We start from the raw sequence: 12,705 nt of genomic DNA on the forward strand, positions 1-12,705 counted from the left end.
TCAAATGGAAAAGTCATTTAATTCAAAATCATACTTCCACTCACTTTATAGGGATTGCCACAGACAGGAACCAAACATAAAAAAGCCAGGTTTCAGAGGCGCCTGACAAGAAATTGTATTTTCTTTATAGATACGCACAATGGCACAGAAACATGTTTTTTAAAAGCCTCGACATGGCAAAGCCTTTTTTTTCCCTCTAATAACAAGAAAAATATTCTATCCTAGCTGCAGGTTACTTTTTAATTACAGAATTTGATTCTATGTACCAGTCAATATTCAATACTGAAATTTACAACAGTGTTTTTATGATTTCTCAAAAGAAAATATTAAAGTGCCATTTATAAGTATTTACTGACTTGATACCACACAGCACTTTACAGTATACTCAACGGTAGCCTAAAAGATGAATTAAACATGCAAATAGTTTCTTTCCCAAAATATGGACTAAATGTCTTTTAGAGTGCTTTTGAACACTAGCCTAGCATTAGCTACTGGGGATTTATGGGTTTGAGTTTTTACCATGACTTTTAATAAGTCACCAAGGAACGCAGCTGTGGATAACTATTCGATAAACACAAACAGAGGCTTCAGATGACGACTCGGTTGTAGCTTTGATCTTTTGCTAGGAAACTGACAGTCTCTAGTTCCTCTGACACTCTCCCTCCAAATCTTCAAGGCTGTTAGAGCTTTACAGGTGCCAGCTCAGGTGTGTCTATACCCGAGGCTACACCTTTACACATGTGCATGCTACACAGGAACACATACACACGAACACATGCACACACAAGTTTTAGAATCACCAGGTGTATGTTTTCACAGACACCAAGCTGATTCCGGCATCTTGAACCCCAAGAATGCTGTTTGTTGGTGTTTCTCAGAAGCCCATGGGAATGGTGGGTGGGTGTGCGCGTGCGTGCATGATGGCAGAGAGAGTACATCAGCCTGACTGAAGCTACTTCAGGTTGCTAAGACACTGAATTACCAATACTCTGCTCCCCACTGACTACACTAATGTGAATTTTGACATGATAGTTCTTGGCTCTCCCTCTGTGGGTTAGAACTATGCTCAGTTCTTGCTCTGTAGAACATTCTGTCATGCATTTTATAATGTCCTACAAACTTGTGAAAAATTATTAGTTGGGAAATTTTTTTTTCTGTAATAACTTTTCCTCCCAAGTAAGAGCAGTATCTCAGCCCTCCTTAAAGATCCACGGCTCCTCAGTGTGGCTCACCTTGTCCTTTCTGATCCTGGTGTTTTTATATCTTTGCTTCCCTTCCATGAGTACAGGGCTGCCTCTGAGTGACATCTGGAATCTCCGGCTACTTTTGGAAGCCCTTAAGTTAGACAAGTGCTGTGGGCGGCAAAAGGGAGAAAGTCACTCATCGCTTGCTTGGTGGAGTCTTGTCTCAGGCATGTTGGAGGAATGTGCAAGGTTCACAGCTCTCCAATGTTGTCATTTTGATGCTACGTTCACAGACAACCACTAGATTAGCATGGCTGCAGAAATATTTGAGCACAGAAGACATTTTTTAAACACCACTATGGGATGTGAGGGGCACCTGACTGATTAAAGTGCTGTTGGGGCAGGGCTGTCAACAGAAGTGATCACTGTCACGTTTGCTGGAGGTGTCAGACAACCAGGACATTCCTTTGAAAGTCGGGTAGCTAAGCAGAGGCTTGGTTCCCTTGTCTACTAAGAGCAGTGGGTGCTAGAGCAAATGTAGGGTACCAGGATGGTCCCTGGTGCACCCCAAGCTCCATGGCTATGAAGCTAGGTAAACAGCCTTGTCTCAGGAAGCAGATACAGCCAGCCAAGAACAGATGCTCGTGCCATCTTTAGTCTATTTCCCCCTGCCTCAATAATGGATGCTTCTGGAAGCTCTATTACTGAGAATCAGCTTTTGGTGTGATTGCTTCTGTCTTCAGGAGAAAAATGCAGTTGAGGATTTCCCTCTAAGATCCAGGCATGGCACACTCATGTCTGGAGTTGTGGGTAAGTGTCTGTAACTCCCAAGCAGCCAGCATGGCTCTGGCCCACTGGTGCCAGGTTGCAAGCACTCACTTCTCATTTCCTCTCTGCTCTGTTATAAAAGGATAAAGCATCCACAAGACTTCACACAATGGCTTTAGAAACACTACAGACTGGCTCTATCACTAAAGAGTACAACTGAGGCATCCACTGAACGGAGGTCAGTCACACACATTCATTTTGAAAAAAGAAAAAAAAAAAGAATTTCATCAGTGTTGAGCAAGCCCATCTTCCTTGATTGGGGGCAGGGATCTGAGAGCAGCTCTCTTCTCATTTCATGGCATGGCATGGCACTGTTCAATTATGGAACTCTGTATCTCCAAGAGTGAGGCCCAACCATCTTGATGCTCCAAAATTCAAACCATAGCCAACCCATCCCAGGGCCTTACGAGAAACTCAAAGCTCCTGAGAAGTCTTTGGGACTCTGCTCAACGGACTTCCATTCTGATATCAACTCATTCCTCACGCTCTACCCCAGTTTTCCTTATTCACGGGGAGCTGAGGGGTGTTCAGAGAGCAGAAAGGGCACATTTCACTTTTAATCAAGTTCCTTCCCACTTGGCTCATATTAATCTCCCCAGTTCTTTTACCCGAGGAGGAGGAGGGAGGCCTAGCTGGACAAAGGGAAACAGAGCGACCATCTGTCATAGGCCATGCGTGGCCTCGGGGACACTGGAAGGAGGTCAGCTTAAGAGAGCAGCTTCAAAACAGGGCCAGCTCAGGAGAGAAGGAGTATGTATCCAAGCAGTCGTGCTGGGCCCTGACTGCAAGCAGACTTCATCTATTATGGGGCAGGTGACAATTTAAACCATCAGATGTATTAAAAGTATCGTGCTGGGCTCTTTCATTTGGAAGGAGCAACGCTACTTGAGTGTGCATGCCCTTCAGGCCCCCTCATTCTCAAGCTCAGAAAGAACAGGTCTGGAACCTGAGTGCACTCCATTTCTTCCTTTAGTTTTCAACCCTCCTCCCGCCTCCCACCTGGCTGGTGTAGGACTTCGGCAATCCTTTGTCCTCATCTCCCGAGTGCTAAGAACAGGTATGAGCCATCACACCCAGCAATGGCAGTTTGGAATCCTGTGTTCACCTGACTGAAAGTTCAAGTCTCCCTTGATCCTGTCTGGGTTCTTGGTTGGCAACAGTATAATCCTGAGCTGGTAAACTCAATTCTGAATCCTGACAATGAACTATTAACATTACAGTCACTCTAAAAACTGCAACAGTGCTGTCTGCATCCCTCTGGGGGATTCTGTTTTACTCTGGAGCTGCTGGGAATCTGGAGGTGAAAGGGAAGTGCAGGAACATGGCTACAGGAAGAGAATAAAGTTCACCAATGACCAAGAAACACGGCAGCTGGCTTTCTTGTTTTGTTCTTAGAGCTGATAGATACATTTACAAACTAGCTATATATATATATATATCACCTTAGGAGATGTGGGAAAAAAAGGGATAGTTGTCTCATCTCCTTTTGTCTGGACATCCTGGGGTACCAAGAAATACACCTGAGAAGAACAAACATACAAACAAAAACAAACATGTCACCCTCTCCCCACCTATTTAAATCCTGAGTGTCCCTTTATTGTTGGGTGGGAGTTCTTTGAAAATTCATGGCCTGAAGATGCTCTTTTGAACTTCAAAGCCTCACATCACATGTAGACAAAGACAGCTGGATACAACCTACCTTTCAGGCTCACCAACAGGAACCATGAGGAAACATTCTCTCCCTGGGCCAGAGAGGGGACATGACCCTGACTCTTTAACCCGGCCTCTCTTTCAACCTTTAAACACATCTGTTCAGCAATCGAAATACTAAATGTATGGAGCAACTAGCTTAAAGAATATCAAATATAAAACTTTACCATATAATATTTCAGATCATTCTATTTACAAGTTCATCTTTAAAAAAAAAAAAAAGCAGAAGATACAGTAATTCAACACAATTCAAGTTTTTCTTTTCTTCATTAAAGAACCCTAAGGGGATTCCAGGAGCCAGAGACACTCTCTGGTGCAACATTGCCATCAGAGGGACTCCTGGAGAGTCTGACAGTTTGTCCAGAGTCCCTCTAGCAAGGGCATTCGAGTGCTAAGATACCATGACTGTGTCCTTTTGAATTCATGTGATCCTCATCCAGGTGGTCTCCCATATAAGACAGTTAAGACCTGGACCCTTTTAGCTAGGATTCCTTCTCTTCGGAGGTCCCCAGCCTAGCCTCCAGGCCTCAGCATTTGGTGTCCTACAGACTCTTAGTGGCCTATCATAACTAATGATTCCCTCTTTGTTTCTGGGTGGCAGTGATATAGATGTCCTTTTAAAATCAGACTACAGGTTTGGCCCAAGAATAATCTCTAAAATCTACGGGACCTCAGTAACAAAAGATTATAAGGAGCTGTCTCCCCTAGATAGACCGTCCTAATGGTCTAATCTTCTGCTTCGGATTGTTGGAAGACTATTCCAAAAGAAAACAACAACAACAATAAAACCATCAGAGCTGGGAGAAGGGGGTGTCATACAAAGAGGAGTATTATTTTTGGCTTAATTTTAGAGTAGGTTGGGTTGCTATGGTTACTAGGTGATGGCAGTGATGGAAGTCTTCAGAGGCAGAGAACGTGAGGGGCGTGTGTTTCTTTGCATGAGAGGACTGGACTGAAATCTGCTGATTATAGGCCAACAGCTGCTCAGGAGATGGTGAGAGATTGGACCATATATAAACAGTGTGGCAACCCCTTCATCCTGTGCGCTTGCAGACAGGCCCAGCTGCCTGCAGCACTGTGTCTCTGGGAGAAGGAAGGAGCAAGAAAGAGCATCTGCTATAAGCAACAGCAGTAGAGGCAGCCTGCACCTTGTGCCAATTTCTTTGCCCTGTCTCTTCCAACTCAGCAATGCTGCACTTTCTTTAGTATTATTCTCATCCTGCTTCCTCTTCCCAGAAGGCTGTGGGCTTGGACGATGGTTGAAATGAATTCAGGGCTCTCTAGGGCACTCATGAGAAGACAGCTTTGTAAGCCTTCCTCTGGGTTATCAAAAGCCAATGGCCTCTCTGCTGACTGATGTGCAGTTCCTGCAGCATCACTGTGCTGTAAGCTGAGATGATTGTGGAGAATGGCGGCACACATTCCCAGTTGCATTCATGTTGGCAGGAAGCAACAGTCAGGCTCCCTGCTTTCTCAGTGGCAATGAAAAGTGGCCCACAACACCAGAAGCAGCAGTTGTCATGGAAACCACGTAAAGCTCAGCAGCTCCACTGGGGCTCGAGGTTAGAGGAACTCCACGTAGTTCTCTGGGATGAGGCCAGTCTTTCCATTCAGAGTCCCCTCCAACCAGCCAGGCTCCTGAGATGGATGAACTGTACAGGAAGACAGAGAAGAGATGAGGTCACGGGCAGCCCAGGAGGTGCACTGGAAGATGTAGGAGGCAAGTTTGGGGAATGAGTACAATTGCTTATGATGTTATGCAATTTCCAGGACTGGTTTGAAAGACAGGTCCTTAGCCTTCTGTGGGATGAGACCCTTCTGGGGAAAGTTGTTCTACACTCTTTAAGGCAACAAAAATGAAAACATTCAGACATTCAAATTTTTACATGCAGTTTCAGGAGCATTATGAATTTTCTGAACTTCCTGTTTTAAACTATATGCAACAGATTTATATTCCTTTAAGTTAGAGGTCAGTAGTTGGGATGCTCTCCATCCATCCACCCACCCACCCACTCACCCACCCATCCATCTATCCATGCATCCCTACATACATGCATGTACACATCAACTCAACCTATGCACTATCCACTAAGTACTAAATGGTACATCCTGGGAAGATCGTTAAGAACTAGACTTTACTTTTATCTATTATATGTGTTTGTTCATTTTAGTTTTTATCTTGTTTAGGACAGGGTCTCAATCTGATTTGAACTCATGGCAACCTTCCTGCTTCAGTATTACAAGCCTTGGGATTAGCAGCCTGAGCCCTGTGCACAGCCTGGCCTATCTGCATTGTATCCTTAAGTCCACAGCCCTGCTTCTCATGCCCCCACAGACCCTTTCTTCATGATGAGAGTCAGAATGTTTCCCTTCCGTTCCACCCATAGCCTTCCTTACTTTCCTATACTCTAGAGCTTCCCTATAAACAAGTCAAAGGCTGTCTGCTTCCTCTACTGAACTTTCAAAGCTCCCATGCTTTAGATCTTTTTCAACAACCACAGAATATAGATCCATTTCTGTTATGGGAAATACCAAGAGTAAAGAGCTGGAGAGATCTGGCTGAGTCTGTACAGAATACCATAGTGGGAAGGAATCGAGAGGTTCTTGTGAACCTCAGTGCTGAGTGTGTCTGGAGAGGTGGGGGTGTTCCTACTTGTGAAACAGCTGTACAAGTACAGGTCACTTTGGGGTGGGGCAGGGTACTCGCTCTAAATGGATTAGGAAAACTCCAATTATCCAAGATTGTGTAGAGAGAATGGATTTCCCCTTGTTCCTTTCCTGGGTTAATTAAGCGACTTCCTGAGCTTGTTTTAGAAACGCACTTCCTCCTCAGCACTACTGTATAATTCTAGTTTCACTTTGTAGGGAAAGAAGAAGAGAAACTGATGGAAGCCAGCAGGGAGGAAACAGAAGCACAGGCTCCGAGGCTTCTGGACGAGTTAAAGTATGTGGAGGCATCTCCACACTCCTTAAGAGAAGGCATAGTCAGAACCTATTAGTTGGCCTTCAAAATCTTGCCTAACTTCCTCCCACGAGTCCTGAAGAATGAAACCTCAGTAGATGATACCTCAGACTGCAGGGAGTACATAGAGAAGAATCTAAGCACTTAGGGATGACCTGGGCTCTCCAGGTATGAAAGGGCCTTCTAGGCCACTTATAAGAAACACTGAGTAGGCTTGCCGTTTTCCTGGCCACCAGCTGAGGCTGTCTAGACCTCTTCCAGACTGCACCTCTACAAGGGTGGCAGGATCTTTTCCTAAGGTATCTGGTGTGGGTTAAAGGAGCTACTGTCAGTTCATCCTTAACCCCCAGTGCAGTCGGGATGTAAGGCACTCCCTCCGTAAATCCCAGCAAAGGGGCTAGAGCGATGACCAAGGTGGGGAAAGCCCTTGGTCAGTAGGTCTGAGGACTGAGTTCAGCTTCTCAGAAACCATGTAAAAAGCCAGCTGGGGCAGGGTGCATCTGCTATCCCAGCACTTGGATGCAGAGACAGGAGGACCCCTGGTACCAGCCAGTCTAGGCAAAGGGCTGGGTACCTCCACCCACCAAAGCTTTAGTAAACCTTAGATGTTCAGAACCAAAAGTAAATAAAATAAACTAATTCCCTTGAAAAAAAAACTGATTTAGAAAAAAAAAATATCTGAACAAAATAAAGACAAGCAAAACAACTCCGCTCCTCAGCAGCACGGCTGTCCAGTGAATATATGTGGCCTCCTCCTGAAGCTGTTCAAACAGCACAGATACTGAGGGGTTATCTATGAACCTGAGTGGAACTGTCAGACTATGGGAAGCCTCAGAAGAAACCAGGAAGGTCTAGAGATGTGTCACCCTGGGCTTCATGGTGGGAGGTGCTGAAACAGTCTTTGCAAGGGTCTGCTGACTCACTGGGTCTTTAAGCCAGGGATTCTTTTTTTTTTTTTTCCATTTTTTTATTAGATATTTTATTTACACTTCAGATGCCATCCCCTTTCCCCATTCCCCCCCTTAGAAAACCCCTATCCCATGCCCCCTTTTTCTTTTTGCATATATACAATTTTTAAAAAATGTTAATCATAGGCTTTATAAGTTTGGTATTGCTCAATCAGAGGTGTAACCCACTACCCAACCTAGATATATCAACTATCTTTGACTGGTGGAGATACATGAACATCTGCCTCCCTGTCTCCCCCCTCTTTCTCTCTTTCATCACCTAGCTTCTCCTCTCCTTCTTCTCCTCCTCTTCTTACTCCTTCTCTTCCTCTCAGTACTCCTCCCACCTTAGCTCCTCCTACATATCACTCTTCCTGTTAAAATGAAACTTTTCTCTCAAAATACAATTAGAGCATAATTATGCCAATTTGTACCAGTGAGGTACAAGATAGTCAGTCCTAATACCCAGTCCAACATTTTGTTGACTAACCAGAACCTCTGTCATCTCTCCTAACTAAAACACTTAGTTCTGAACCTGGCTTTTTCCTTGGCTTTAGGATGAATGTCAGCTGACGACCATCCACTCAAATCTTTTCTCTCAAGGTAAATAGCCAGAATTGGCTATGAAAGCCAGGGATTCTTAAGGCCCAGTGCTAGACAATGCACCAGCTTTATCTATGTGCTCATGGAATCTATGGCTTCCTCTGCCCGAGGCACCTGCATTGCCACTGGTTTGCAGAAACAAAAAGCTAGGACTTTTATGTGTCAAACACGTTATACTAAAGGTAGTAGTTAAGAATGAAAGTCTGAGTTCTTGTCAGCTGGTGGAGGAGGGAGTCCAAATGCCCCACTGTAATCTGTTCCCTGGCCTCCTTATAGAGGGCTCAAGTAAAGCCTCAGCTCTTTCATAAACAGTATCATGGACTTGCTCCTACCTGCTCCTCCTACCTCCTGATTTCTGGAAAAGTCACAGCATACCCCACGGAGTGTCCATCGGGCCCATTGATACGTACTGTACGTACCAAAGTGACAAAGCTTTGCTTTGCTATCTGACTTCTTACCAACTCTCCAGCTCAATAACCTTAAGCAACTTCGCCATCCACTATGATACAGCCCAACTCTTTCAAGGGTGAATATCATGGGGCCACATGTTCGCAATGACAGACAAGTTAATGTGGACATAGTCATATGGGTAAAACCAGAACTTAAACTGAGAGCAAACCCTTCCTCTGCCCTAGCCTGCTCTGCTTCAGGTGGAGAAGGTGGTTCTTAATGGTATGGACAGGTTGAGAACACACTAAATAGCAGAAACTTTATTAACAGGTGTTCCACCTGGGTTAGTTTCAGTGTGAAAATAAAACCAATTCTGCTAGTATCCTCATTTACAAATGAAAACCCGAGGCTCCAAAAGGTTAAGCAGCTGGGCCAAAAAATTACAGAGCTGGGAGATAGTGTAGGTAGTCCAAGGTCCCAGGACATCTGACCCTGTAGCCCACAGTCTGAATGGTACGTATGCCTGCTTAGTACTCTGGTGAACCACTGGTAAGTGATGGGCGGGCTGCCACGCACCAGTGTCCAATGTGTTATATACACACGATGAGTGACGCGAAGATGCCTGGGTGGCAATCTAGCCCAGTGAGCACCTCAGAAAGGCTGCTACTGGCTTGGGCCCAACTTCTCTCTTTGCTACAGTTGGGTACAACACTGGTTACTGACATAAGCTCATACAATGCATGTGTCCTGTTCACTATGACAATAGTGATCTTAGTGTGTGACTAAGATCTCTAATGGCTGGCTACCCTCAGAGGAAAGAAGCCCCCCTGGAGAAAGTTAACGGACATGTGTGATTGGCAGACATTTATTCACTACACAAATGTCTTATAAGCACCTATCATGGGCCAGACACTGTGCTAGGTTCTCATATATGTCCTCTTAGGGTAGTGACAGATTATCAATAAACATAGTGAAAGGGGGAGGGAGAGAAAGATAAGGGAGGAAGGGAAGAGGAAAAAAGGTGGGGACTTGGGTAGAGGGAAGGAACTCAAAGTTACAAGCCAAAGGCTCTCATGGTATCAGCCAGGAGTGCTTAGAGCAGACACAATGCCCTAAGACACAGAGAAGCTAGATATGACCTCAGAACAGTGATCTGTAAACTCCCTATAAAGGGTCACACAGTATGGAAAACATACAAACAAAAATCCATGGGGGGAGGGGCTGTGCTCCAATAAAACTTTAATTACAGAAAAAGGCAGTTGACCAGCATTTTGTGGAGATCTGCTCTGAAGCTGTGGTATTTAAAGTAAGATGCGTGTGCACACGTGTACATGTGTATGTAGAAGCCAGAGTTCAGTATTGGTGTCTTCCTTGGTCACTCTCCACCTTATTTCTTGAGACAGGGTCTCCCATCAAACCTGGAACCCATGGATTTGATTAGAGAAGACGGCTAGCAAGCAAATGCCTGTCTCTTGTCTCCCCAGCACTGTGGTTACAGATACTCTACCATATTTAGCTTTGGACAAGGGTACTAGGGCCGAGGATTAAAAGGACAAGCATCTTACACCTACTGATCTGTCTCCCAGACTCTCATCTTAAAACCTGAAAAGAGTATCCCAAGAACCCAATTTTGGCTACTGCTATGTGAATTTTCTAGGTATCGCTGATCACACGGCTTCCAGATGAATAATATTCCTGAGAACACAAATTACTTCTCTTTCCAGCTACTGTCTAAGGTGCCGGTGGAGTGGGCAGCTTCCTGGTAGATTGGCAAGAGCTGACACTGGAGATATTTCCCAGTATTGCACATCTATCCCCTGTTACATAGAGTTCAGGAGCTGACTAAGCACCACTCCAGAGTCAAAGTTTGAGCCCTGAAATCCAAGGCAGGGAGATTTATGGTTATGAAACAGCAGACTTTCACTTCAATATACCGTTCTCTTCCCTTCCTTATTCCACACATAAAACACACACATGACAATTACATACTTGTTCAAGACCTGTCAGTAGGAACCTTTAATCTGACAGCTGCAGAGAGCATCCAGGCTACTGACATAGGCTTTACTTTATCTCTCCAGAGTCAATATAGGAGCAATAGGAAATGGCCACTTTACCTAATATCAGTATTTCCTTCTTTAATGCCTGATTTCTCCAACAGAATGAAAGTAGATTTTTCCTCTAGAGTAGGACCCAGTGAAATATTACCAGGCAAAGAAGTCTAGAAAGTGGATTAGCATCTCTGTCTGGGGCCAGGGATACAGCTCAGAGGATAACAACACTTGTGGTACAAACCTGAGGACCTGTGTTTAAACCCCAGGACTTCTACTAAAAGCCAAGGCAGTGGTGTGCTTCTGAACCCGAGAACTGCTAAGGTAAGATGGGAGGCAGGGAGAACTGGATGGAAGCCAGCCTGGAGTCTGGAGCACACTGCAGACACAAGGGAGATGCTGTGTCCCCACAAGGTGGAAGGAACTGACTCCAGACAGTTGTTCCTTGACCTCCATGTGTTTATCATGGCATGAGCATGCCCACATGCATGCACACAATGTCAGCATAAGAGAAGTGTGCATGGCAGGAGCCTGCTGTGGGAAGGGAAACAAACTTCTCTCTTGCTACATGTGTCTTCAGAGGGCTTGTGAGTATTACCTCGTGGTAGTAGGAGCAGTCCCAGAGCCGGCTGGACAGAGCACACTCCATTGGGAAGGAAAGGCCCTGGCAAGTAAAAATCATGGTGGTGCTTGCCTGACTTTGTTTTGTTCAAAAAGGAAACTTAAAAATGAAAGGAGGGTGTGCAAAGAGGTACAAGCTCCTTGTAAAAAATGGTCTGGCATTTCCTCAAACAGTAAATATGGAGTTATCATGTGATCCGGCAATCCCAGGAGAACTTATGGTTTAAAACACTCAAACACTAATGTCAACAGAAATCATTCTTAACAGTGAAAAAGTAAGAACCAGTAAGATACCCCAGCAATTAATGGTGGATGTTCAACTAAAAGGTGGTACAGCCACACAACGAGATACTACTTGGCCATAAAAAGAAATGAAGTGCAGTTACATGTTACAACATGAATTAATGTGAAAAAACATCAAATAAAAAGGAAATTCTGTTTCAAAGAACACATATTATGCAATTCTATTTTTATAAATGTCCAAAACAGGCTAATATTTGGCGACAGAATATAGGTTAGGCAGTTCCTTGGGCTGGTCAGAGAAAGTTTAGAGGTAAAATCATCATGGTTGTTAAAAGGTATGATAGTGTGTGTGTGTGTGTCTGTGTGTGTGTCTGTGTATCTGTGTGTGTCTGTGTGTGTATCTGTGTGTGTGTCTGTGTGTGTGTGTCTGTGTGTGTGTCTGTGTGTGTATCTGTGTGTGTGTCTGTGTGTGTGTCTGTGTATCTGTGTGTGTCTGTGTGTGTATCTGTGTGTGTGTCTGTGTGTGTCTGTGTGTGTGTGTCTGTGTGTGTCTGTGTGTGTCTGTGTATGTGTCTATGTATCTGTGTGTGTCTGTGTGTGTGTCTGTGTGTGTCTGTGTATCTGTGTGTGTCTGTGTGTGTATCTGTGTGTGTGTCTGTGTGTGTCTGTGTGTGTGTCTGTGTGTGTCTGTGTGTGTGTCTGTGTATCTGTGTGTGTCTGTGTGTGTGTCTGTGTGTGTATCTGTGTGTGTATGTGTCTCTGTGTGTGTCTGTGTATCTGTGTGTGTATCTGTGTGTGTGTCCGTGTGTGTGTCTGTGTGTGTATCTGTGTGTCTGTGTGTGTATGTGTCTCTGTGTGTGTCTGTGTATTTGTGTGTGTATCTGTGTGTGTCTGTGTGTGTGTCTGTGTGTGTATCTGTGTGTCTGTGTGTGTCTGTGTGTGTATGTGTCTGTGTGTGTATGTGTCTGTGTGTGTCTGTGTGTGTGTGTGTCTGTGTGTGTGTCTGTGTATCTGTGTGTGTATCTGTGTGTCTGTGTGTCTGTGTGTGTGTCTGTGTCTGTGTGTTATCCTGGAATTAAATCGTGGTGAGAGTTGCATCCCTCTGCATACACTGCCCGCCCATGGCGGGGTACAGCTGCTCCAGCAGGCATGCCCATTCTGATTTGTCT

The 12,705-nt window shown here is 44.7% G+C and overlaps 1 protein-coding gene across 4 annotated transcripts in view; it reads right to left on the minus strand.

The window, feature by feature from the left end:
- The window catches only part of Arhgap26 (Rho GTPase activating protein 26), a 387,815-nt gene continuing 375,110 nt past the window's right edge, over positions 1-12,705 (minus strand). For all 4 annotated transcript variants that reach the window (XM_034518108.2, XM_076912737.1, XM_076912736.1 and 1 more), the window contains one exon: positions 1-5,374. In XM_034518108.2, coding sequence (XP_034373999.1) covers positions 5,286-5,374 — 89 coding nt within the window. In that variant the 3' untranslated portion in view covers positions 1-5,285. The remainder of the gene's footprint in view (positions 5,375-12,705) is intronic.

Source organism: Arvicanthis niloticus, chromosome 14 (genome assembly GCF_011762505.2).
Source record: "Arvicanthis niloticus isolate mArvNil1 chromosome 14, mArvNil1.pat.X, whole genome shotgun sequence".
NCBI classification, from domain to species: domain Eukaryota; kingdom Metazoa; phylum Chordata; class Mammalia; order Rodentia; family Muridae; genus Arvicanthis; species Arvicanthis niloticus.